This window comes from Spea bombifrons, chromosome 11 (genome assembly GCF_027358695.1).
Source record: "Spea bombifrons isolate aSpeBom1 chromosome 11, aSpeBom1.2.pri, whole genome shotgun sequence".
In the NCBI taxonomy this organism is placed as follows: Eukaryota; Metazoa; Chordata; class Amphibia; order Anura; family Pelobatidae; genus Spea; species Spea bombifrons.
In genome coordinates, this window is record NC_071097.1 from 37,724,758 (window position 1) to 37,751,967 (window position 27,210).

The window sequence follows — 27,210 nt, forward strand, 5'->3', positions numbered from 1 at the left end:
CAACAAAACTGTTACATTTGGGTGCTTTTAACAAATATTTAGTAAATGACAGAAAATATTTTGGTCCTTTTGTTAAGAAAACCCCTGGGACTGAAGGTTTAAAATAAAAAAAAAACCTGTGCCCCCGGCGGAAGCAGAAGTCTTATCTACCCTGCGAACGGGAAGGTAAGAGCGAGAAGTCAAACAAAGGGTTAATGTTCAGCTGCCTCAAAACAATACATTATGGGGGCAAAAAAGAAAACTGCAGAATATTCATGGAAATGTTTTTTTTATCAAAATAATTTTATTCAGTACCCCCCGAGAATACACACATTTTACATTAAAACACCAAACATAGGCGAGTGTGATGTCATACACTATAATTTAATAAAAAAAAATACACAAAAACACTAATAAATACCCAGCTTAAAATAAAAGTGAGACGGACGGGCAAACAGCGCATCACAACGGACTAACGCACGACGGACAAAGCCACGGCCCCTCGCCGGCCCCGGGCGATGAGACGCGCCAGAGCCCGGGATCAGCGTTTGGAACGGGGCCGACGTCACCCCAAAAAGTTAATTTATCGGAAAAGTCAGAGTTTCAAACCGAATGAATCCCAGAACGCGGCGGCCGCTGCCGACCCGCCATCCGGTTCAACTGCAGCCGGGGGGATTCCGTCGCTTTCTGATCCAGCAGGTGCCGCCGTCCCCATTGGCCCCCCGGACTCGCCAGTGTCTAGAACTGCTGTTAAATACAGTGGTAACGACGTGGATGCATGTTTAACCATTTGAGTGCCACAGGTTTTCATTGCATTGCCTGACAGTTAAAAAGGAAAGAAAAAAAAAAACCTGGCACCAAAAGGGTTAAAAAGATATGTAACAAAAATTAAGGCTGAAAGAGAACGAAATTGTGCAAATTGAAAGCAATTGATCAGTTTTGTGCCGTTGCCGTTTCTCGCGTATAAAGGTGTTTTAAAGGAAAATACAGACATGATTTTTATAAAAAGATCTAAAAATAAATATCGCTAAAAACCAACTCCTGGTCCTATTACAACCGATGGAAAATAAAACAAAAAGGACAAAATTGTACCATTTCCCTTAAAAATGAACCCGTTCCTGCCTCGATCCTGCCGGCTGACATTAAAAATAAAGAAGTACCGGATTCGGGAACACGATCTGAGAGGAAGGAAGAATCGGGACCTCGTCTGTTTTTGATCGGGATTATTTGCTCGTCTGTTGCCGAGGTGGCTGAGGATGCTGAGAGTTCACGGGACGGACCCCTCTGGAATTTTCTGGAATTTGGGGCGTCTCCGCTCGGTAAATGAACACGTCCCCGGAATGTTACAATCATATCTGTATGATGCGCGTCTGGCATTGCGTGAACATTTCTTTGAAGTCATTCTGTTTGGCGCCGGACGCCGCGTCGGGTTCTGGGCTCTTTTGGACTTTTGCGACGGCGAAGTTGATCCCTTGGGTCAGACCAGCCTGGGTCATACTGGCCACTTGGACTACCGAGCTCCGGATCTTGGCAAACGGAGACACCGCTCGGCCGCTGTTGCCGTCGGCTGGCGAAGCTGCCGATGCCGGGCCGGAGGAAGGACTCGCTCTGCCCGACAGAGACGGTTCCGCGGGTAACAGCAGGGAGCTCGAGCCGGTCGCGGGCACGTCCAGTTGGGAAGGTCGCGAGGGCTGCTCCTCACTGGATTTGGCTGCGTTGTCTGGAATTCCGGGAGAATTATGGCCGGATTCACCTTGGTCCATTTTTTCCTCTTTATTGCTCGTCTCCTGCTGGCCGCCTTTGGTCTGCGCATCGTGGACAAACTGGTGGCAGTAGGCAGCGATGGGGGTGCCAAAGTCTATGAGGACATCGTCCTCCGGGGACGGTCCGTGGCCGCCGGGCTCGCTGCACCGGGTAACGTGGATCGCGGTGGGAATGTGGAGATTGAGCTCGGCGCTGCTGACCGACTGCGACCGGCTTCCCAGACGCGGGGCGGAAGCAATGATCCCGCAGCTCGGCAGGACGTAGTCTCCTTGGCCAATGTTCTCCAGGGAGCCGGTCAGGTGCCCCTCGTCGTCGGATTTGGGGATGAATTCGTCGGAATGGAAGGACTCGTTATCGGAGGAATTTTCCAGGTCAGACTCGATGTGACCTTTGCCCTCCGCGCTGGGATTTTCCAAGCTGCTGTCGGATTTCCACAGGTTGACCTGCAGGTTGGGTTTGAGGAAGCCCTTGACCTCCGTCTTGTTGAAGGCGCCCAGCTTGCGGAAGCTGCCGATGTTGGTCTGTTTGACTTTCTGGTTGAGAGAGGAGAATTTGCTCATCAGGAAGTTCTTCCCCTGGGCCAAGCCGGGGCCCATATTGTTGATCCCCAGTCTCTGGCTTTTGGAACGAATTCCCATTATTTCCTCGTGGGGTTTGCTGCTCTTCCTGAAATATCGGTAAAGGAAGCCAATCAGTGATGGTTTAGAGACGGCGCCATTAACACGAGACCCCTCCAAGATATTAACGAGTGAGATCCCGGACTCCGACCCCCAACATCTCGGACTGCAAGCGGCGCGCATCCGGGGGGAATGTCCCTAACTAATAAGTAGGAGAGACCTCTGTGCAGTGCAGGGAAGGGTTAAAGCTCTTATAAAAAAAAAAAAGGCCAGAAAAAAGATGAAACTGCCTTCGATGAGGCGATGTATAACCCCCCCCCCCACTAGGGGGCATCTTAATCGTCCCCGGTTACGATTGGTTGTCTTCTGATCGGCAGGATCTTTGGCTCTGAATTTTGGATACAATTTCTCACCATTTTTTGCCGGGATTTCTCACCTTTCCAGCTTTTTCTCGATGATGGGCAGGTCGGAGCCGGCGGCCTGTTTGGTGATGCGCAGCATCTCCGCTATACACAGGAGGGTGTCTGCAAAACAAGGAGAGCGTTCCTGAGACCCCCGGATCCGAGAAACAGAAAAGATCCCTAAAACATCGGGGTCACCGAGAGAAAAAGCTGGAAAAAAGTCACAGCTCATGACATCATCAACCCGCCTCGTATGCGAAAGAGAATGGACAATGACGAGGAGCAGGCTGTGGCTGGGGGTCCGCACACTGAGCCACCAACCCCACATAACTCGGTGCTGAAAGGATGAGCTGCTGTCAGATAACGGAAACGCATCGGAGGGCAGAATAAAGTCGGGGTAAATCCCCCCCGCCTCGCACTTCCCCCCTCCTTCATAATCCCGCAGCCCCCCTCGCGTTTACCTTTGCCGTCTTCCTCGGGGTTTCGCACGGCGGCCCTCAGGGTGTGGAAGTAGCCACCGCTCCCTTTGTATCTGTAGTGAAGGCGCATGCACGAGAATTTGGGCTTCCCGAAGAACGTCGGTTCAGGTCCTGAGTGGGAGAAAGAGTCCTTACGTGTAAATAACGAGTCTGAGACCTCGGAGGTCTGATCCAAGCGAAACATCTAAACCTTCACGTGGGAAAAATAATGAAGTTTCCTGAAACCCGGAATGCCCCAGAATACCCCCAAATACCCGCAATCACCCCCAAAATACCCGCAATCACCCCCAAAACCCAGTAATGCCCCATCAATATTCATAAATATCTCTGATTATTAAAATAACCATTTTGGCCCCTGAAGGGCCGGTGTGTGTGAGCGCGGCGCAGGTACCCGGCTCTCCCTACTGTGAAAGTTACAAGCTGAAAACACTGGGGGTCCCCGCCACGCATCAGCGACCCGGCGGAGGTGGTATTGTAATCTGGTTTGGAAGGGTTTGCCGCTCACCAATCTCAATCTTCTCGAGATCGTCCAGACTCAGCCGCTGATACTGACTCACTTTATCCACCTCGTCGTCGTAGCTGAGAGGGGGAGACAGAGACACGGTGAGTTTATCGCGTGGCGGGGAGACGTGCGGGGAGACGTGCGGGGGGGCGGGCTGGGGGGGTCACTTACTAGGCCACGTAATAAGCGCAGTTAGAGAGCAGGAGCAGAACGTCGACATCCGTGTGAGTGGCATCGATGAGGCTGCGAAACGACACAAAACGTCACAAGTTCGCCCTCATCCTCCCAACTAACCCCGCACCGACACCTGCTGACGCGCACACGCGGACCCGCGCACGCACGGACGCACGGACGCAAACACACACACACGGACATGGAAACACACGCACACAGGGACGCACGCGGACACACACACAGACACACGCACGCACGCACACACCTGGGGTCGCAGTCTATGAGGGCCCAGCCCCCGTGGAACTTCTCGTCGTCCGGCAGCAGCAGCTCCATGTAACTCTGCAGCAGTTGGCTGATGAGCTCCTGGTGGCTCCGTTGGCTCTGCCAGTGCAGCGCTTCGTGCTCCTTCTCCTTGGTGAAGATGGAGTAAAGGTCCTCGGTGACCGGAATTCCCTGCATCAGGTCTGAGGAGAAAAAGGAAACGCACAGCGGGGGTATTATTAACCCCTACCGGGCTGGAGGAGACGCAGCCATAAAGCGAGACGATGCGGTATATTGAACCCAAGCGGCTGACCTATCACCGCCTGCCGGTACGCGTCCTTAAAGCGATTCAGGTAATATCTGTTTGCAGAGTTCACTCCGTCCTTCATCACTCCGGCGAGTCTCCTCTCCCCGGTGCGAGTGAAATCCCCCTGGAAGTACAGAGCAGAACCACGTCAGCGGCGGAGACGGGAAACGGTGCGGAAAACGGCAAATTTAATCATTATTATTATTATTGGATTAATATTAATATATTGTATTATTGTATTATTACAATAACTATAATACAATATATTGATATATTATTGTAGTATTACTATTATTGGATTATATTTATTATTAAATTGTATTAATATATTTGTATTATAGTATTATGATCTTGTTATATTATATTATATTAATATATTATTATTGTATTATATCAATATATTATTGGAGTATTATATTGTTAATATATTATTATATTTTATTAATATATTTTTATAATTGTATTATTGTTGGAGTATTATATTATTACTATTATTGGAGTATTATATTACATTATATTGTATTATTAATATATTTTTATTCTTGTATTACTACTATAGTATTATATTTTTATTATAGTATTATTATTATTGTAGTATTATATTATTATAGTAATATATTGTTATTATAGTATTATTGAAGTATTATATTGTTATTATTGGAGTATTATATTATTATAGTATTATATTGTTATTATAGTATTATTGAAGTATTATATTGTTATTATTGGAGTATTATATTATTATTGTAGTATTATATTTTTACTATTATTGTATTATTATTGTCACGTACCCGGCGGGTAGACCCTCCGGTCAGCAACCACAGCCGCCACGAGGTAGGGGGAGACCCCCCCCACTTCGGTCCGGCAGCCGCCGCGAAGAAGGGGGAGACCCCCCGCCTCTGCACGGCAACTCCAGCCACAGCCGCCGCGAAGAAGGGGGAGACCCCCCGCCTCTACACAGCAGCCGCAAAGAAGAGGGAGACCGGAGGGTCTACCCGCCGGGTACGTAACAATTATCTTATTATATTTTATTATATTATTATATTGTATTAATATATTATTGTAGTATTATATTATATTGTATTATTAATATATTTTTATTATTGTATTGCTATTATAGTATTATATTATTATTGTAGTATTATTATTGTAGTATTATAGTATTATTATTGTAGTATGATATTATTATTATAGTATCATATTGTTATTATAGTATTATTATTGTAGTATTATATTATATTGTTATTATTGTATTATTATCTTATTATATTATATTATATTGTATTAATATATTATTGGAGTATTATATTGTATTATTAATATATTTTTATTATTGTATTACTATTATAGTATTATATAGTTATTATTGTAATATATTATATTGGTATTATAGTATTAGTATTGTAGTATTATATTATTATAGTATTATATTGTATTTGTTATTATAGTATTATTGTAGTATTATATTATTGTAGTATTATATTGTTATTATTACAGTATTATTATTGTAGTATTATAGTATTATATTGTTATTAGTATTATTGTAGTATTATATTGTTATTATTACAGTATTATTATTGTAGTATTATATTGTTATTAGTATTATTATTGTAGTATTATATTATTGTAGTATTATATTGTTATTATAGTATTATTATTGTAGTATTATATTATAGTATTATATTGTATTTATTATAGTATTGTTATTGTAGTATTATATTGTTATTATTACAGTATTATTATTGTAGTATTATTATAGTATTATATTGTTATTATTATAATTGTAGTATTATATTATTATTACAGTATTATTGTAGTAGTATTATTAATGTAGTATTATATTATTATAGTATTATATTGTTATTATAGTATTATTAATGTAGTATTATATTGTTATTAATAATTATGAGTTCTGGTTTAAATTATTTATATATAAATTAAAGCGTCTGTCCCGCGGAGTAAAGAAAAAAAAAAATCGACAGCAGAAAAACATTTTTAAAATCTCACTGATTCTTGAACCTGCGCAGCTTTTACTCATTGATTAATCAGCCTGGTTGCCAGGGACTAATGCCACCCCGGGGGGCAACTTCCTGCTATGGATCTGAATACGGTTCCTAAAACGGTGGAGACGCCTCTACAATACGTCGTTAATCATGTATGCGGCGGGATACAAAATTATTAAAAACCCACACAAATCTTCGTGATAAACAGAGAAACAGAATGTGACTGCCCAGAACGGGGCGAGGGGCTTGCGCTCCGTGCGCACCCAGGACCCCCGTACCCGGCACCCCTCGTATGAACGCAGTACCTTGAGTGCAGCGGTTCCCGCGTACTGCCGGCTGATGGCGTCCCCGTTGTTCGCCCACATGATCTGGTACAGACGGTAACATTTCATCGGCAGCGGCTGCTCCGGGGGCATCACGCCGAGCTTCTTCAGCTGGGAAGAGAGACGACGAGGGGTTAATTTGGTGCGAATGATCGGCCTTTTTATCCGGGGAAACGCCACGTTAGGTACGCGTGTGAACGGCCCCCCACAACGCCCCCGCCGGCCCCCGGATACACACCACCGAGGCATCTCCGCCCCGGGTCGGATGCGATAAGCTTACAGGGCTGATCCTGTGTCGGCGGCGTCTCAATCATACGTGAACATGTAATCCCTGCCACGTGACGCGTGAAACAATCGCTCGCCATTAATCTGCCTCCACGGGGCCGGCGTCTCCCAGGGCGACGGATGCTTTTCTGCCATTATTTAACCGGCTGGGAGGGAAGCGGCCCCGGGGCCGCCAGGCGCAGCTCTACCTGATGCTCCATGACGATGCGAGCGACGGCCGCCTGCACGACGTTCGTTCGGTCCAAGCAATCCATGCAGTTTACCCGGAAAATCCCCTCCTGTCTGCAGATGACCCCAGCCTGATCCACCCTGCACACAGAAACATGTATAATCTATAATACTATATCATAATCTATAATATATCATATAATATATCATATAACACGTGGTCAGACGCTAACCGGACCAGCCCTGCCGGATGGCTGCGCCGCGCTACTCACCAGCACCACTTCATATCCACGATGATATCGCTGATGGCGTCTGTCAGCGTCTGGACATTTTCAAACTTCATCCCACGGCTGCAGGAAAAAAGGGAAAAGACGCTTTTACAGCCAACAGACACGGAACGTGGAACACGCAGAACGCGGGGAACACGCGGAACACGGTATTTATTTATCGCTCCAGAGACACAAAGTATGAAAGTTTTAACGGTAAAAACATCTCTGTAACCAGACATCACAGGGTTAACAGGAATCAAACAAGAACAAGAGAGACTGAGATGGAACGGAAGGAAGTTTTACTTTACTGAGAGGGTGGTAGATAAGTGGAACAGCCTCCCGGCAGAGGTGGTAGGGGGTAATACAGTGAGGGGATTAAACATGCATGGGATAGACATACGGCTCCTGAATCTAAGACGAGACCAACGACTGATTAAGGTTTGAGTCGTTACAGCAGAAGAAGCTGGCGACTAGACGGGGGCCGCCGGGGGCCGCCGGGGGCCGATCAGCCGCTGGGTCTGGGTGACGCTCGCTTACCAGTGCTCATGGAAGTCGAACGTCACGTAGGTGAGCCCAGGATTGTTAAACATTAAGACCTGCTTGAGATAAGCGTCTCCGATAATCTTCTCTCTCCCGGTCTGATCAACCAAATTAACGAGGACCTGTCATGTGATCAAACGGAATACAGACATGTTACAGGCGTGTTACAGGCGTGACTATTTTGGTTACTTTCCCGGCTCAAACACCGCACTGAGCTGATGCTTTATGGCGATGATAATGAAGTCCGTTCCTCCATAGACTTTCATTAAACAGAGAGTCCGGCTGGGTGATTAAGACTGAGTCATTCTATTGTTCCCCACAGGCAGTATGATAAGGAGTCGGGGGGTTTAGTAGATCGGGGAATCATACAAAAAAAAAGCTTTTTAACTCCTTCAGATCCGAGACCTACCTGTCTCCTGTATACCTCCAGCTCCTGCTTGAAATGCAGACAGAAGTACTGACTGGTTTCTTTCTCACCTGCAGGAACCAAGAACACAAGAAGCAGTTTGCCGGGGGCCCGGAGTGCAGAGGGTCGCGCATGCATGCGCTCACCGAAGAGAGGGTCTGAAGAGACTGCAGCACCGGCCGCACGGTCAGTATCAGCACACAATGCCTCCATCGGGACTGGGGCAGGACTCCAATCTAATCATCCGGAATTAAACTAAGCTGGAAACGCGCAGGCGGGGGCTGGAAACGCGCAGGCGGGGCATTTGGAAACGCGCAGGCGGGGCATTTGGAAACGCGCAGGCGGGGCATTTGGAAACGCGCAGGCGGGGCATTTGGAAACGCGCAGGCGGGGCATTTGGAGACGCGCAGGCGGGGCATTTGGAGACGCGCAGGCGGGGCATTTGGAGACGCGCAGGCGGGGCATTTGGAAAGGCGCTGCTCACTCACCCTTGTCCAGGCGCGGCCGGGGGTTGTACCGGTATCCCACCTGACTCCAGAAGACCGGCACGGAGCCGCGCGTCTGCACGAAGGACAGGGTGTGACTGTGGACGTGGATCAGCTGCTCCGTTTCCACATAGTTTGCCACGTGTCCGTTTTTATCCACTCCTCGGCGCTTGTACCTCATACCTGGGAGAGAGACGCAGGCCGGTCACACCAGCGGGGCCCCTACGGCCGTAGGCCGGTCACACCAGCGGGGCCCCTACGGCCGCAAGCCAGTCACGCCAGCGGGGCCCCTACGGCTGCAAGCCGGTCACACTCTCTGTAATGATGCTACATCCTGCGCAGCGACCGAAGCAAAGGGGTTAAATGACGAGATCCCCAAATTGAATCCGCCGGGGCAGACGCCAGCCACAAATTCCTGAAGATCTAAATATTAGGATCCATTGCAAACAAAGCCAGGGGGCATCCGGGGGGTGATGGGCAGGAACACGCGTGTGCAAAGCGTGTCCAAACAGAACAATTTATGGTCACGAGACACGGCTTGCCCGGCACGCTGCCCACGCGGACTGAAGGGGCGAGTAACGCTGCTCACACTCACCGGCCCGGTGTCTGCTCCTGCGCGATATCAGAGCCACCAGGAAGCGAGGGTGGATGTCGTCGACGCAGGTCGGCTCCTGAGGGGGGGTCTCCGGGCTGCTCTTCTCATCGTCGGACGTCTCGTTATAATTAACCACCAGCTCCTCGATCTGCACGAAGCCCTGAATGACGGGCAGGATCCAGAAGCCCCCGTGCGGGTCCTGCGGGTGGGGGAGGGGAGTCACGGTATAAGGGGGTCTCCGGTGCGCTGCGTTACACGGAACCCGACAGACCCCGATCCCTGCTGCTGTAAGGACAGTGCTAATACCCTTAAGCCACGGGGCCATTAACCCTGCGCTGCCCTGAGGAAGAATTGCACCCCCCCCCAGCGGTTAGTAGACGGTAAATCCCACCTGGAGGTCTATGAGGTCCTGGATCATGTGTTTGTTCCAAAAGAATCGGTCATCGACCTGAGGGGGAAACACGAGAGACATGATCCGCCATTCAGAGGGGGAGACGCGGCCCCTGGGAGCGCCGGATCCACCGCAGCAGCAGGTATGCCGGGTCCCCGGGGGCCAATCTCCGTACAAACCATCACGAGCCCACAGAGACCCCCCAAAGCTCGGAGCGGCCATTCCCCCCACTGCAGGGACTCGCCCCTCCCCCCGTGCTTCCCCACCGGGGTAAATTACCTAGGGACTCACCCTCTGCCACAGCGGCCGCCCCCTCCCCTCCCCCGCGCTCTGCCGCTGGACGGAGTTGGTCAGGTCGTAGGTCCGGCTGTAATAGAACGAGTCGGAATCCACGAACATCTTGAGAAGTTCCTCCAGCAGCCGCCGCTCCAACTTCTCCTTCTCTTTACTCTCTTTATCCTGCGAACAAAAAGCAGAGGAGATAATGGCGGCCCCCGGCGCATGGAGAGCGGAGACTCCCCGGGGGGGGCAGGGGGGACCGGAACAGATCGCAGGGGGTAAAAAATTCCATGAAACGGCGGCCCCCGGCACATGGAGAGCGGAGACTCCCGGGGGGGTCAACGGAACAACCGACGGAGCGACCGCGGCAACGTGCCCCCTCCCCAGCAGGTCACTGGATCCACAAGGAAGAAGCCCCCCCAGCAGGTCATGGGATCTGCAGGCCACCCCCGGCAAGTCACGGCACAGATTAACCCCTTCACTGCAGACTCACCATTACCTTTCTCTTATTGGGAGCCGACACGTTGGATTTGATCTGAGTGAACGTCTTGAGGAGAGACTTGGAGTCGTCCGGAGACTGAGAGATCTTCTCCGGCTTGTGGATCCCGAAATGATGCTTCTTGCAGAGCTTTAAACAAAAGAGCGAGAAGAGACGGAGGGAGCGAGAAGAGACGGAGGGAGCGAGAAGAGACGGAGGGAGCGAGAAGAGACGGAGGGAGCGAGAAGAGACGGAGGGAGAGAGAGAGAGACGGAGGGAGAGAGAGAGAGACGGAGGGAGAGAGAGAGAGACGGAGCGAGCGAGAAGAGACGGAGGGAGCGAGAAGAGACGGAGGGAGCGAGAAGAGACGGAGCGAGCGAGAAGAGACGGAGCGAGCGAGAAGAGACGGAGCGAGCGAGAAGAGACGGAGCGAGCGAGAGAGAGAGAGAGACGAAGCGAGCGAGAGAGAGAGAGACGGAGCGAGCGAGAGAGAGAGAGAGACGGAGCGAGCGAGAGAGAGAGAGAGACGGAGCGAGCGAGAGACGGAGCGAGCGAGAGAGAGAGAGACGGAGCGAGCGAGAGAGAGAGAGAGACGGAGCAAGCGAGAGAGAGAGAGAGAGAGACGGAGCGAGCGAGAGAGAGAGAGAAGAGACAGAGCGAGAGAGAAGGAGCGAGAAGAGAGAGACGGTGGATTAATTAACACGCAGAGACAATTACCCGTCAGCATGCGCGTCTAACCCGGCGTCGGTGATAATACCCCGCGTGGATTATGTGCAGTATTATGAGCAGTAACTGCCCTCCGCCGGGGGTTACAGGGATTATTGCCCGGACACGCGGGGCAATTCCTCGGTATTAGGAGGGGCTTCCTGACCCCAGGTCTCCGTTTCCAGAATCACTCGGATCTTTATTCCTCCCCAGACCAAACACTGTCAGCATATGTCTAGTAGAGAGACCCGGGGGATTCATGCAGCCCACCCGGCCCGTCACGGGGCCAAGGGGGCCACTATTACTTTATATACGCATTTTTTAAAAAACATAATTGAAAAAGAATAATGGGGTTTATTTACCCCGTTTAATGTATAAAGCCGTTCCCTGCTGTTTCTATACACATTATCGGGGCTTTTAGGGCCGTAGAACCCTGCGATCCCCTCATGCCCAGCAAACACTCTGACCTCCTAGAAAAGAGGGGCATCGGGGGGGAAGAGGGGCATCAGGGGGGGCATGACATGAGACACGGTGATACTTTTTGATACGGAGTCCCAGCTGGCTGAGGATTATAGGAGTTGTAAGCGCTTACAATCTGGATCAATTGCAATTGAAAACCCAGTGAAAAGGGCGAGCAGGTGGAGTGGCCCCGGGGGGCAGATGGCGGGCGGGCGGCCCCCCCCGGAACGTGGCGATCGGCAGATCATTTTAACCCCGCGTCGGCTCTTTAACGTCAGGTTTACGGGGCTCGGTCTGGGCTTCACGGTGATTGTCGTAACGTCGGCCCGCGAGACTCACCTCCAGGTCCAGATCCTGCGGCTCGGCGCTGGACAGCGGCAGGGCGGCGATCTTTGTGATCTTATAAATCTCATGCCCACCCGGCAGGATCCCGACCAGAGATTTCTGGCGAATCAGAAGAAGCCACCATGGGAGATCTGTGAAGATTACAAAACAAAAAGTTATCTACTAGGGCATCGAGTGGCATTTATCCTGAACCAATCACAGCGCAGCTTACAGCACCACCACGCCCACCTACCAAACTGCCCACAGGAACGATCATTTAACACAATGTGATTGGTAACTAAATGACAACAACAACAACAACAACAACAACAACATTAATAATAATGATAAATAAACAAACTCTGGCTCAAGCCCAACTAGGACCCGGCCGCAGATATTACCCCGCCGCCGCCTGCCACAGATATTACCCCGCCGCCGCCGCCTGCCACAGATATTACCCCGCCGCCGCCTGCCACAGATATTACCCCGCCGCCGCCTGCCACAGATATTACCCGGCCGCCGCCGCCTGCCACAGATATTACCCGGCCGCCGCCGCCTGCCACAGATATTACCCGGCCGCCGCCGCCTGCCACAGATATTACCCCGCCGCCGCCGCCTGCCACAGATATTACCCCGCCGCCGCCTGCCACAGATATTACCCGGCCGCCGCCTGCCACAGATATTACCCGGCCGCCGCCGCCTGCCACAGATATTACCCGGCCGCCGCCGCCTGCCACAGATATTACCCGGCCGCCGCCGCCTGCCACAGATATTACCCCGCCGCCGCCGCCTGCCACAGATATTACCCCGCCGCCGCCTGCCACAGATATTACCCCGCCGCCGCCGCCTGCCACAGATATTACCCCGCCGCCGCCGCCTGCCACAGATATTACCCGGCCGCCGCCGCCTGCCACAGATATTACCCGGCCGCCGCCGCCTGCCACAGATATTACCCGGCCGCCGGTTCCCAATATCTGCAGCCGTTTCCAGTCCGGCTATTCTCATTCGCCTCCCAAGGGAAATCATAGCAGATAAGGAGGCGCGTGTTATCAGCACATGACGGCTCTGCCTGCTACGCAGATGAAGGTCAAACTACTCCGAGCTCCTGGCTTCCGCCTGAAACGGATTATTTAATCGCGGCTTCTGCAGCGCTTTCTGTCTTATTTGATTATTAATCAAAATTATTATTATTATTTTTTTAAATGTCCGTCTCTAAAAGGTTAGATCCACGTTCTAGTGCCTCAGGGGAGCTCAGGTTTTAAACAGTCCATGAGGGTAGGGGATAAGTGTAACAGCCTCCCAGTAGAGGTGGTAGAGGGTAATACAGTGAGGGGATTAAACATGCATGGGACCGACGACTGGTCAAAGTTTGAGTCTTTGCAGCAGGAGAAACAGGCGACTAGACGGGGGCCGCGGGGGGCCGATCTGCCGGCGGGTTCTGGGTAACGCGCGGGATAAGAAGCTCCAGGTCGCTCTAAACATTATTTAGAAAAACAAATGCGAAGCCTGCTGTCTTCCTGTGTGACGGGGGGGTATAATGTGCAGGTTCTAGATCAGGGGCAGGTTTAATATGCTAGGTCTAGATAAAGGGGGTATAATATGCAGGTTCTAAATTCAGAAAGATACCCGGGAGGACACACAGGGGGAGGAGGTGGGAACAGCTCGTGCAAAAACACACGGGATCCGGCACGGCTTTAACACGCCTGCTGCGGCAAACCAGAAACAAAGCGAAGTCCTGCCGCTGCCAGGTCTGCAGATAAAGGGAGATTATTGGGCTGGTTGGGGGTATACTACCATATACAGCGCTGGGGGGTATACTACCATATACAGCGCTGGGGGGGTATACTACCATATACAGTGCTGGGAGGGGTATACTACCATATAGAGCGCTGGGGGGTATACTACCATATACATCGCTGGGAGGGGTATACTACCATATACAGCGCTGGGGGGGTATACTACATATACAGCGCTGGGAGGGGTATACTACCATATAGAGCGCTGGGGGGTATACTACCATATACATCGCTGGGGGGGGTGTATACTACCATATAGAGCGCTGGGGGGTATACTACCATATAGAGCGCTGGGGGGGGTGTATACTACCATATAGAGCACTGGGGGGTGTATACTACCATATAGAGCGCTGGGGGGGGTGTATACTACCATATAGAGCGCTGGGGGGGTATACTACCATATAGAGCACTGGGGGGGTATACTACCATATAGAGCACTGGGGGGGTATACTACCATATAGAGCGCTGGGGGGTGTATACTACCATATAGAGCGCTGGGGGGGGTGTATACTACCATATAGAGCACTGGGGGGGGTGTATACTACCATATAGAGCGCTGGGGGGTGTATACTACCATATAGAGCGCTGGGAGGGTGTATACTACCATATAGAGCGCTGGGAGGTGTATACTACCATATAGAGCGCTGGGGGGTGTATACTACCATATAGAGCGCTGGGAGGGTGTATACTACCATATAGAGCGCTGGGGGGTGGGGTATACTACCATTTAGAGCGCTGGGATGGTGTATACTACCATATAGAGCGCTGGGAGGGTGTATACTACCATATAGAGCGCTGGAGGGTGGGGTATACTACCATATAGAGCGCTGGAGGGTGGGGTATACTACCATATAGAGCGCTGGGAGGGTGTATACTACCATATAGAGCACTGGGGGGTATACTTCCACATACAGCGCTGGGGGGTGGGGTATACTACCACATACAGCACTGGGAGGGTATATACTACCATATAGAGCGCTGGGGGATTTACTACCATATAGAGCACTGGGGGGGTATACTTCCACATACAGCGCTGGGGGGTATACTACCATATAGAGCGCTGGGAAGGGGGTACACTACCTACAGTATACTGCTGTCAGTACGAGGTCAGTCCTTCTGCGCGGCGTCCGTCAGTCTGTTAGGGTAAGTATTGTGAACACCGATACCTGTGTGAAGCTGGACCTTTCCGATAATCCCATCCACGAGTCCCAAGCAGATGGGGTTCCACGCGAGCAGCAGATCCGTGGCTGGGGGGAAAGAGCAAAAAAGGGTTAATCAGAGAGAAAGTGATTAGAAGGAAGACATCTGCAGAGAGAGAGTTAATGCAGAAGACCCTCGGTGCGCCGCGGGCTTCCCATGCTTTTAAATCGCATCCATCGGGACCAACCTATTCTAACCTAAACCCACCTGTTCAGAGAAGCTTACAATCTAAATCCTTCTAATAGCCACAATCCACGTAACAACCCCCCCCCCAACTGCACAGCACCAAGTCACGCGGTCCGGCGTGTTCTCGCTCATATTACATATTATATATATATATGTGGAACAATCTGCCGGTGACCCCCTGAGACAAGAGATGCTAAGACCCCAGAACAAGAAGGTCGGGGCCACAGAGCAGAAGGGGCTTTAACACGGACCGGGGAGGAGGGGTGGCAGAAGCCGTTCGAAGGACATGCGCAGTCTTGGGGAGTAGTGTATTCAGGCCTAGACTGGCTAGGTGCAGCAGCCCATGCGCCGCATTACTGATCGCCCTACTGCGTTCTCCATGCACCGCTGCTCAATGTAACTGCAGCGTTTCCCCTCTGTAATCTCTTCCCCCGGCGCCCTTATGAGGTAGAGAGCAGAGATATGACATCATAACCGGCTGCTCAGCGGCGCTGGGCAGATCCTCCGCTAGAGGTAGGCGGCCCCATATATGCAGCATCGGAGGAGCCGAAAATCCTCTTATCGACCCAAAAATAGAAATCACAATCTGTTTCTAAACACAGAAAACGCGACGGCGAAGCCAACGCCGCGCTCAGCGATCACACCTCCCACCTCCTGTGCCCCCCGCAGAGACGGCAGCGCCACCCAACCGCCCCCCCCCCCCGGGAATCTGACACAAGAACAGTCCCTTTAACTGCATCCTGGAACACATGCGACATAAAAATGGTTTATTCCAAGAGTCGGCCCCCGAGGGGCCCGAATGTCTTGATGCAGGACGCGACGAATCCTGATACAGTCAGTGTGAGTTGGTAGGAACATGCGCGGCCGTCCCCCCGACCCTTTATACCCCTGGGCAGCGAGCGATGCCCCCGCCTTCATTTCCCAAGAGGATCGGCAGCTCGGGGTAATGAGATTAGGGGACGTGAAGTGTGAAGGAGCGCAGGCGCCTCTCTCTACCTCCTGTGCCCCGCGGATATTCCCCGGGGCGGAAAAACCACCACCGCTGGCCGTCTACAAATACACAGAGGGAAGCTAGGGCCACTGCTGATTGACCCTTCGGAGCGGGAGGGGGATGGTGTGGTACTGCGCTCCTATTCTGCACCCTGTGCTGTTATTATAGGGGCCACAGAGCCAAATATATCTTAACCCTTTCAGTGAAGATAAAGAGCCGTCCGCTCCCCCTCTGTCCGGTCTTTAGAGAATGTATATTATCTCTACAACCCCCCCCCCCAACACTACGGTGCCCGGTGCCAGCATGCGCCACGCTGAATGAGAAAACTCAGCACCGGCCAATGGGACCCGTCCACTGGTTGTTATGGCGATTGGGGACCAGCCCGCTGGTTGTTATGGCGATTGGGGACCAGTCCGCTGGTTGTTATGGTGATTGGGGACCAGTCCGCTGGTTGTTATGGCGATTGCACCGCTCGTCCCCAGAGCTGCTCTTTATCCATAAGCTCCGTCGTTTCCTGGGTAGGAAGAAATTTCTTCTGTTACGAATAATTAACACGATATTTAATAACCTCGCATTCCGCGGGAAAATGATTGTTTATCGCGTGAGAAACAGACGCGTTGGTTAAACACAAAGATACGAACTGATCGCTAATTACAGCCCCGACTCGCTGCCCCCCCAATAGGATAATTAGCGGCTATTAAATTCTCCGACGGGGGGAGCATTCGGGAGAAGCCCACGGAAGCCGACACCGCGGAGCCGATCCGATGCTTCTCACACATATATCCCCGATCAGCAGACAGACCCCACGTGGAAGTACTCTGCCCGGCCCCCCGTGTACCCATCTACTTCAAAGAATATTATACCCCTTTGCACATTAAAATAAAGTTCCTAAAATCCAGGTGTAATTCCACATAAGGGGTTATGGAGGGTTTCACTTAGAGGATAGTAGATAAGCGAAACAACCTCCCAGCAGAGGTGGTAGAGGGTAATACAGTGAGGGGATTAAACAAGCATGGGAAGACATACGGCTTCTGAATCTAAGACGAGACCAACGACTGATTAAGGTTTGAGTCTTTGCAGACTAGAAGGGCCAACGGGGGCCGATCTGCGGGCAGGTTCTACTCACAGGGGTTACATTCCCCCCCTCCACGCGATGAACAGTTCTATCCCGAATATAAGATCAGATTAATGCTCAAAGACGGCAAAAAAGAGCGAAGAACAAACATCACGAGAAAAACTCCAAGGAACGCGGATCAGTCACTTCGGGAAGCAGAAAAGCCCCGCTGTGCCTCTGAAGATCGCGCTGAATTATTAAACCCCTCCGCACCACCGCATGTAAAACACGGAGACGCAGGGGGGACAAGGCCTGATCCCCCGGGATCTACACGTCTACCGTTATGTTCACACATTGTACAGCGCTGCGGAGTATGACGGCGATATATAAATAATAATAACACATTGTACAGCGCTGCGGAGTATGAGGGCGATATATAAATAATAACACACATTGTACAGCGCTGCGGAGTATGACGGCGATATATATAATAATAATCCCACACATTGTACAGCGCTGCGGAGTATGACGGCGATATATAAATAATAACACATTGTACAGCGCTGCAGAGTATGACGGCGATATATAAATAATAATAACACACATTGTACAGCGCTGCGGAGTATGACGGCGATATATAAATAATAATAATAACACACATTGTACAGCGCTGCGGAGTATGACGGTGATATATAAATAATAATAACACATTGTACAGCGCTGCGGAGTATGACGGCGATATATAAATAATAATAACACACATTGTACAGCGCTGCGGAGTATGACGGCGATATATAAATAATAATAACACATTGTACAGCGCTGCGGAGTATGACAGCGATATATAAATAATAATAACACACATTGTACAGCGCTGCGGAGTATGACAGCGATATATAAATAATAATAACACACATTGTACAGCGCTGCGGAGTATGACGGCGATATATAAATAATAATAATAACACATTGTACAGCGCTGCGGAGTATGACGGCGATATATAAATAATAACACACATTGTACAGCGCTGCGGAGTATGACAGCGATATATAAATAATAATAATAACACACATTGTACAGCGCTGCGGAGTATGACGGCGATATATAAATAATAATAACACACATTGTACAGCGCTGCGGAGTATGACGGCGATATATAAATAATAATAACACACATTGTACAGCGCTGCGGAGTATGACGGTGATATATAAATAATAATAACACATTGTACAGCGCTGCGGAGTATGACGGCGATATATAAATAATAACAACACACATTGTACAGCGCTGCGGAGTATGACGGCGATATATAAATAATAATAACACATTGTACAGCGCTGCCGAGTATGACGGCGATATATAAATAATAATAATAACACATTGTACAGCGCTGCGGAGTATGATGGCGATATATAAATAATAATACACATTGTACAGCGCTGCGGAGTATGACGGCGATATATAAATAATAATAATAACACATTGTACAGCGCTGCGGAGTATGACGGCGATATATAAATAATAATAATAACACACATTGTACAGCGCTGCGGAGTATGACGGCGATATATAAATAATAATAACACACATTGTACAGCGCTGCGGAGTATGATGGCGATATATAAATAATAATACACATTGTACAGCGCTGCGGAGTATGACGGCGATATATAAATAATAATAATAACACATTGTACAGCGCTGCGGAGTATGACGGCGATATATAAATAATAATAACACATTGTACAGCGCTGCGGAGTATGACGGCGATATATAAATAATAATAACACACATTGTACAGCGCTGCAGAGTATGACGGCGATATATAAATAATAATAACACACATTGTACAGCACTGCGGAGTATGACGGCGATATATAAATAATAATAACACACATTGTACAGCGCTGCGGAGTATGACGGCGATATATAAATAATAATAACACACATTGTACAGCGCTGCAGAGTATGACGGCGATATATAAATAATAATAATAACACACATTGTACAGCGTTGCGGAGTATGACGGCGATATATAAATAATAATAATAACACACATTGTACAGCGCTGCGGAGTATGACGGCGATATATAAATAATAATAATAACACATTGTACAGCGCTGCGGAGTATGACGGCGATATATAAATAATAATAACACATTGTACAACGCTGCGGAGTATGACGGCGATATATAAATAATAATAACACATTGTACAGCGCTGCGGAGTATGACGGCGATATATAAATAATAATAATAACACATTGTACAGCGCTGCGGAGTATGACGGCGATATATAAATAATAACACACATTGTACAGCGCTGCGGAGTATGATGGCGATATATAAATAATAATAACACACATTGTACAGCGCTGCGGAGTATGACGGCGATATATAAATAATAATAACACACATTGTACAGCGCTGCGGAGTAAGACGGCGATATATAAAGAATAAATATTGTGCAGCCAGAGGAAAGCATGTCGTATGTTCTCCTGCTGCTCTGGTATGATAGCGTGTGCTGTATCCGTGACGCTGTCACACAGGCCTGTCCACTGAGTGGGACGGGAATTTCACTTCCACGGGAAGAGAAAGAGCCAAACAGTCACCACGACGGCAAAAACTACCCCCGGGGGTCAGAAGCAGGAAGGAAGCCGCTCATTCCAAGAGAAGATACAAAAATAGCCGGTGTAGCGGAATATTAACCACTTCAGGGCCATGGCTGTATTACAACAGATCTCTAAATCAATTTGGCCCCGAGGGCCGGACCCTCTTAGGAGGTGACAGAGACCGCTTACGCCACAAATTTGCCATAAAGGGTGTAGTGAGGGATTTACCGACAGAAGACCCCCTCTGATGATGACAAACAAACAAAACCTAGCAATTTATCCCCTAAACTTTCACGAAACCCCCAGCAATCATACATATTTATTATATAATATAGTATAATACGGGTTCCAGTATAATATAGTGTAATAAAGTATGTAGTATCGTGTCGGATACAGTATATAGTATAAGATTATTACAGTATGATGATGGATATAGTATATAGTATGATGTCGGTTACAGTATAATAAAGCATATAGTATCGTGTCGGATACAGTATATAGTATAAGATTATTACAGTATGATGATGGATATAGTATATAGTATGATGTCGGTTACAGTATAATAAAGCATATAGTATCGTGTCGGATACAGTATATAGTATAAGATTATTACAGTATAATATAGTATATAGTATGATAGATATAGTATAATACGGGTCACAGTATAATATAGTATATAGTATCGTGTCGGATACAGTATATAGTATAAGATTATTACAGTATGATGATGGATATAGTATATAGTATGATGTCGGTTACAGTATAATATAGTATATAGTATCGTGTCGGATACAGTATATAGTATAAGATTATTACAGTATGATGATGGATATAGTATATAGTATGATGTAGGTTACAGTATAATAAAGTATATAGTATCGTGTCGGATACAGTATATAGTATAAGATTATTACAGTATGATGGATATAGTATTTTGTATGATGTAGGTTACAGTATAATATAGTATATAGTATCATGTCAGATACAGTATATAGTATAAGATTATTACAGTATGATGATGGATATAGTATATAGTATGATGTAGGTTACAGTATAATATAGTATATAGTATGATAGATATAGTATAATACGGGTCACAGTATAATATAGTATATAGTATCGTGTCGGATACAGTATATCGTATAAGATTATTACAGTATGATGATGGATATAGTATATACTATGATGTAGGTTACAGTATAATATAGTATATAGTATGATGATGGATACAGTATATAGTATAAGATTATTACAGTATGATGATGGATATAGTATATACTATGATGTAGGTCACGGTATAATATAGTATATAGTATCGTGTCGGATACAGTATATAGTATAAGATTATTACAGTATGATGATGGATATAGTATATACTATGATGTAGGTTACAGTATAATATAGTATATAGTATGATGATGGATACAGTATATAGTATAAGATTATTACAGTATGATGATGGATATAGTATATACTATGATGTAGGTTACAGTATAATATAGTATATAGTATCGTGTCGGATACAGTATATAGTATAAGATTATTACAGTATGATGATGGATATAGTATATACTATGATGTAGGTTACAGTATAATATAGTATATAGTATCATGTCAGATACAGTATATAGTATAAGATTACAGTATGATGATGGATATAGTATATACTATGATGTAGGTTACAGTATAATATAGTATATAGTATGATAGATATAGTATAATACGGGTCACAGTATAATATAGTATATAGTATCGTGTCGGATACAGTACCGTATATAGTATAAGATTATTACAGTATGATGATGGATATAGTATATACTATGATGTAGGTTACAGTATAATATAGTATATAGTATGATAGATATAGTATAATACGGGTCACAGTATAATATAGTATATAGTATCGTGTCGGATACAGTATATAGTATAAGATTATTACAGTATGATGATGGATATAGTATATACTATGATGTAGGTTACAGTATAATATAGTATATAGTATCGTGTCAGATACAGTATATAGTATAAGAATATTACAGTATGATGATGGATATAGTATATAGTATGATGTAGGTTACAGTATAATATAGTATATAATATCGTGTCGATACAGTATATCGTATAAGATTATTACAGTATGATGATGGATATAGTATATACTATGATGTAGGTTACAGTATAATATAGTATATAGTATCGTGTCGGATACAGTATATAGTATAAGATTATTACAGTATGATGATGGATATAGTATTTTGTATGATGTAGGTTACAGTATAATATAGTATATAGTATCATGTCAGATACAGTATATAGTATAAGATTATTACAGTATGATGATGGATATAGTATATAGTATGATGTAGGTTACAGTATAATATAGTATATAGTATCGTGTCGGATACAGTATATAGTATAAGATTATTACAGTATGATGATGGATATAGTATATAGTATGATGTCGGTTACAGTATAATAAAGCATATAGTATCGTGTCGGATACAGTATATAGTATAAGATTATTACAGTATGATGATGGATATAGTATATAGTATGATGTCGGTTACAGTATAATAAAGCATATAGTATCGTGTCGGATACAGTATATAGTATAAGATTATTACAGTATGATGATGGATATAGTATTTTGTATGATGTAGGTTACAGTATAATATAGTATATAGTATCATGTCAGATACAGTATATAGTATAAGATTATTACAGTATGATGATGGATATAGTATATACTATGATGTAGGTTACAGTATAATATAGTATATAGTATGATAGATATAGTATAATAGGGGTCACAGTATAACATAGTATATAGTATCGTGTCGGATACAGTATATAGTATAAGATTATTACAGTATGATGATGGATATAGTATATACTATGATGTAGGTTACAGTATAATATAGTATATAGTATGATAGATATAGTATAATAGGGGTCACAGTATAACATAGTATATAGTATCGTGTCGGATACAGTATATAGTATAAGATTATTACAGTATGATGATGGATATAGTATATAGTATGATGTAGGTTACAGTATAATATAGTATATAATATATTATTACAGTATGATATCACTGGCTCAGGACATCCATCATTAGCAGTTTAACGTCATTTGAAGCAGAGCCATCCATTAGTGGTGCGTGGTGAGGAAAGGGTTAATGTTCGGGGCACCTGCGTGGAGACACCCGGCAAACAGGTTCCAACTCAAATAACACATTAAAGGGTTAACAACCACACGGTTATATAAAACATGCGCCACAGGCACCGGACAGCAGCTACGATCGGCCCCATCTGGCCCGCCAACCATGAATGTTTAAATTCCCTCACTGCATTAGCCGCTACCACTTCTGCTGGGAGGCTGTTCTGCTTATCGACTACCCTCTCTTGGACAGAAACCCTAAGGAGTGATTTTAACCGAGGAGAGGAGGGGCCCAAGGAGAGAGAGAGAGAGATAGAGATAGAGAGAGAGAGAGAGAGAGAGAGAGTGAGTGAGAGTGAGAGAGAGAGTGAGAGTGGCCATAAACGCAACAAAACGACTAAAGCATGATAACAATCAGAATGACATCACGTTCTCCATCGTGACGCGCGCATTATTCACTAAAGAGCACTCTGCGTACAGGCCGTGTACACGTGTATGAAGCATGATGTCATGTAAACAGAGCGTGTAATCTGATCCGTAACGTGTGCAGGAGCTGCAGGGACCTCCCTCGCAACACAAAACATAAAACACAACAAAATTGGAACCACTGGACGCCAACACGGAACCCTAACAGATAGATTGTCAGCTCTGCAGGGCAGGGAGCTCCTTTCCTTACATATTCATACCTATGGTACCCCAGCCAGGGAAGATAGAGGGAGGTAAGAGGGAGAGAGGGAATGGAGAGAGATGGGTGAGAGACTGATCAGTAACTACAGAATGTGACTGATCGACTAACTGCTGCTAAATGCAGAGCTTGCCTAGAGTAGTGGCTACAGTGCTGGAGACCCCATCTCTGACCTTCTGGAGAGAGTTCAGAGGAGCCGACTACAACGGGGAGCGGTCTGCAGGATAAAAATGATCAGAAAAGACCGAGGGGTCTCAATATCGCCGGCTTGGGGGGGAGATGGGGGAGACGGGGGAGAGAGAGACGCGGGGTGGGAGAGAGAGAGAGGGGGTGGGAGAGAGAGAGAGGGGTGGGAGAGAGAGAGAGGGGGTGGGAGAGAGAGGGGGTGGGAGAGAGAGAGAGGGGGTGGGAGAGAGAGAGAGGGGGTGGGAGAGAGAGACAGTGGGAGAGGCGTTTAAATACATAAAAGGATGAAGGACGGGAAAGAAATTTATTTCAGAGGAGGAGAAAAATTACAACAAGATGGAACGGAAGGAAGTTTTACTTTACTGAGAGGGTGGTAGATAAGTGGAACAGCCTCCCAGCAGAAGTGAGGGGATTAAACATGCATGGGATAGACATACGGCTCCAGAATCTAAGACTAGACCAACGACCGATTAAGGTTTGAGTCTTTACAGCAGGAGAAACGGGGAGACTAGACGGGGGCCACCGGGGGCCGATCTGCCGGCAGGGTCTGGGTTTCCGTGTACAGCGCCGAGTAAATCTATTACTGCTCAGTAATTAGAAACGTACAGACATCCAGTCCTTACGATGAGACGGAGAAGCAGCCCCCGCCGGGAAGGAAGAGACTTAAACCCATCACTTCACGACCGCTAGAATATTCACGTCCTTCCTAAAACCAGAGAGTGCGGATCCCCCCCGCCGCCGATCTCCCCCCCCGCCGAGCCCCCCAGGGCAGGTGCCGAGCCAACCCCGCCGAGCAGAGTTGGGAGCCCTCACCCCCGGCCCATCTCTGTAACCAGGAAAAGCCCCCGGCGGCTCCCGTCTCACAGACTTTCATACAAATCATGAAGTAAATATTTGTCTTGATTTGGGGGCCGACGGGGGACGGGAGGGGGGCTCGGGGTAAATGACATCATACGACACGGCGCCAGGCAGCATCACGTAAATATTAGTACAAACCTGCGCCTGGGGGGGTACCTGCCCCTATACCCCCGCCTAACCTCTTGCCCCGGTGACACAGGAGACCCACCCCCTCCATGATAAATGCCCCCAACTCCCTGCTGCTTCCCCAATGCTTCGATCTTCTCCCCAATACCCGGTCACAAGACTTGGTAGCCCTCTGTCACTTGCCCCCCAATACCCTGAATGGCAGCTCTCCCTCCCCAATACCCACACTGGCAGCTCTCCCTCTGCTGCCCCCAACACTCAGACTGGCAGCTCTCCCTCCTCAATACCCAGGCAGGCAGCTCTCCCTCCTCAATACCCAGGCAGGCAGCTCTCCCTCCTCAATACCAAGAATGGCAGCTCTCCCTCCTCAATACCCAGGATGGCAGCTCTCCCTCTACTCTCCATCACTTACCACAGTTGATCTCTTACCCCCCAGTCCTTGCCCAGACCAAATACCGCTCTCCTTGGTCTCTGCCCAGTTGCCCCCGTTCCCCCCTCTCACCTAGCCGTGAGCTTAGGGTTCCATCGTGGCGGCTGCACCACAGGGCGCTGTCCCCGCTCTGTAGGATGTAGTGGTCCTTGGCCTGGAATAGCTCCATGGCGGGGTCACCGGACACACACGGGGGTCTCAGGATCTCATCCCCGGCGGCTGCCTGCTCTGCTCTGGGCGGAACACTCATTCTGACGGCTCCCGGCCGACCACGCCCCCCACGGCTGGGATGGTACATTCCGGGGAGCAAGCGTATCCGATTGGCCGAGAGTTGTAGCCGCGCCCCTTGTACGTCAATCGCTGGCAGGTGGGGCGCGCGGACTCCATCTCGCTTCCTGTGCGCGCGCTCGCCCCGCCTGTCTGTCTCCGACCACGGGGCACATTGTAGACCGTGGTACCCTGAGGGGCGGGAGACCGGGACTGCGGGGTGAATGAGCGGGACTCGGTTAATACGCGGGCGTTGTGTCTGTCACGGGAAGTGCGGAGGGGAGAGTGATGTTTTTTCGTTTAGTTTTTAATATAAATAGCGCCATCATATTCCCCAGCGCTGTACATGCCTCAGTGATTCTCAGTAAACGGCTCAGGGACCGGTTCTCGTACGCAGCAGGGTGGTGGCCGGTTATCGCACGCTGTGGGGCAACGGCCGGTTATTGCATGCTGTCACGCTGCGCAGCGAAGACCAGTTTTTGCTCCTCGGGGGCGGGGTTACCAGTAAACTATTTAATTTCAATGCTACTGGGGGACATCATGGAGAATTCACTTTAAGATTTAAAACCCTAAAGGCCCTGGGACCCTGTTACCCCAAAGAGCTATTAACTCCCGACATCCCTGCTCGCCCCTCCGATCCGCACATATGTCTCTTCTCTCAAACCCAAAGAGGGCACAAAATCCCGCATTCTGGAACTCTCTGCCGCTGTCAATCAGAGAGGCCTCATCTTTAGAGACTTAAAAAAAAAAAGACTTAAAACCCATCTTTTCTCCCAATCCTTCAGATATTTCACTCTTTTTCTGCATATACCTGTAAAGTGTGTTGGGTTTCACCAGGAGAAAAGCGCTATATAAATACCTGGTGTTGTTCAAAGAAGACGTGGCGGCTGGGGTAAAATAGCGATGCCCCGAAGGCGACGTTTGGGAGGCAGATCTGCTGAAGAATTTTTAGAATGTTGAGACGCCACATCCACATAAATCATGTTGGGGTAAAAGCACTTCTTACTGCCCCATATGCCACGCAACAATCCAGAAAATGCAGTGAGGTATTTACCTCGGGTGCTGCCCCCCCTTCCTAACTCTGCAGTATGATATCATACCATATCCCTCCGCTATATGATGTCATACAGTATATCTCGCTGCAATATGATGTCATACAGTATGTCCCGCCGCGATGTGATATCATACAGTATATCCTGCCGCGATATGATGTCATACAGTATATCCCTCCGCAATATGATATGTGATATCCCTACGCTCTATAAGTTAGACGCACAGAGTCTTTTAAAGTAGTCTGGCCGGGGGGGATCTGCTGCCGGCCTGAATATATTAAAAAGCAAACTGGAGGCAACTCTATAGGAGGCTGGAGGGGCAGAGAAGATCCGCTGTATGAAAACGCACCATTTAGTAGCTATAAACACTCGTTCTCCACGGCAGCTGCACCCCTATACATAGAAACC

General features: G+C 47.8%; 1 protein-coding gene across 2 annotated transcripts; it reads right to left on the minus strand.

Moving 5' to 3' along the window:
• Window positions 1-1,316: 1,316 nt before the first annotated feature.
• INPP5F (inositol polyphosphate-5-phosphatase F) lies at window positions 1,317-25,854 on the minus strand. Of its 2 annotated transcripts, none has more exons than XM_053451151.1 (20): window positions 25,556-25,854; window positions 15,157-15,237; window positions 12,210-12,346; window positions 10,722-10,856; window positions 10,241-10,408; window positions 9,950-10,006; window positions 9,559-9,757; window positions 8,967-9,146; window positions 8,482-8,549; window positions 8,070-8,194; window positions 7,536-7,613; window positions 7,284-7,404; window positions 6,793-6,921; window positions 4,491-4,608; window positions 4,182-4,380; window positions 3,914-3,985; window positions 3,746-3,819; window positions 3,223-3,351; window positions 2,797-2,884; window positions 1,317-2,409 (listed from the first exon to the last, which is right to left on the minus strand). In XM_053451151.1, the coding sequence occupies exons 1-20, from the start codon at window positions 25,779-25,781 to the stop codon at window positions 1,329-1,331; spliced, it is 3,465 nt and encodes a 1,154-aa protein (XP_053307126.1). In that variant the 5' UTR covers window positions 25,782-25,854; the 3' UTR covers window positions 1,317-1,328. The 2 variants fall into 2 exon arrangements, with proteins under 2 accessions (XP_053307126.1, XP_053307127.1); XM_053451152.1 differs by having other exon boundaries at window positions 10,728-10,856; window positions 25,556-25,853.
• Window positions 25,855-27,210: the final 1,356 nt, after the last annotated feature.

Excerpts from the sequence above, each read along its gene's own strand:
- INPP5F (XM_053451151.1), bottom strand. The coding sequence starts at position 25,781 with ATGTACCATCCCAGCCGTGGGGGGCGTGGTCGGCCGGGAGCCGTCAGA. Across the intron at positions 9,758-9,949 it reads AGGACCTCATAGACCTCCAG|GACCCGCACGGGGGCTTCTG; the intron begins GTGGGATTTACC and ends CCCCACCCGCAG. Across the intron at positions 8,195-8,481 it reads TGGAGGTATACAGGAGACAG|GTCCTCGTTAATTTGGTTGA; the intron begins GTAGGTCTCGGA and ends ATCACATGACAG.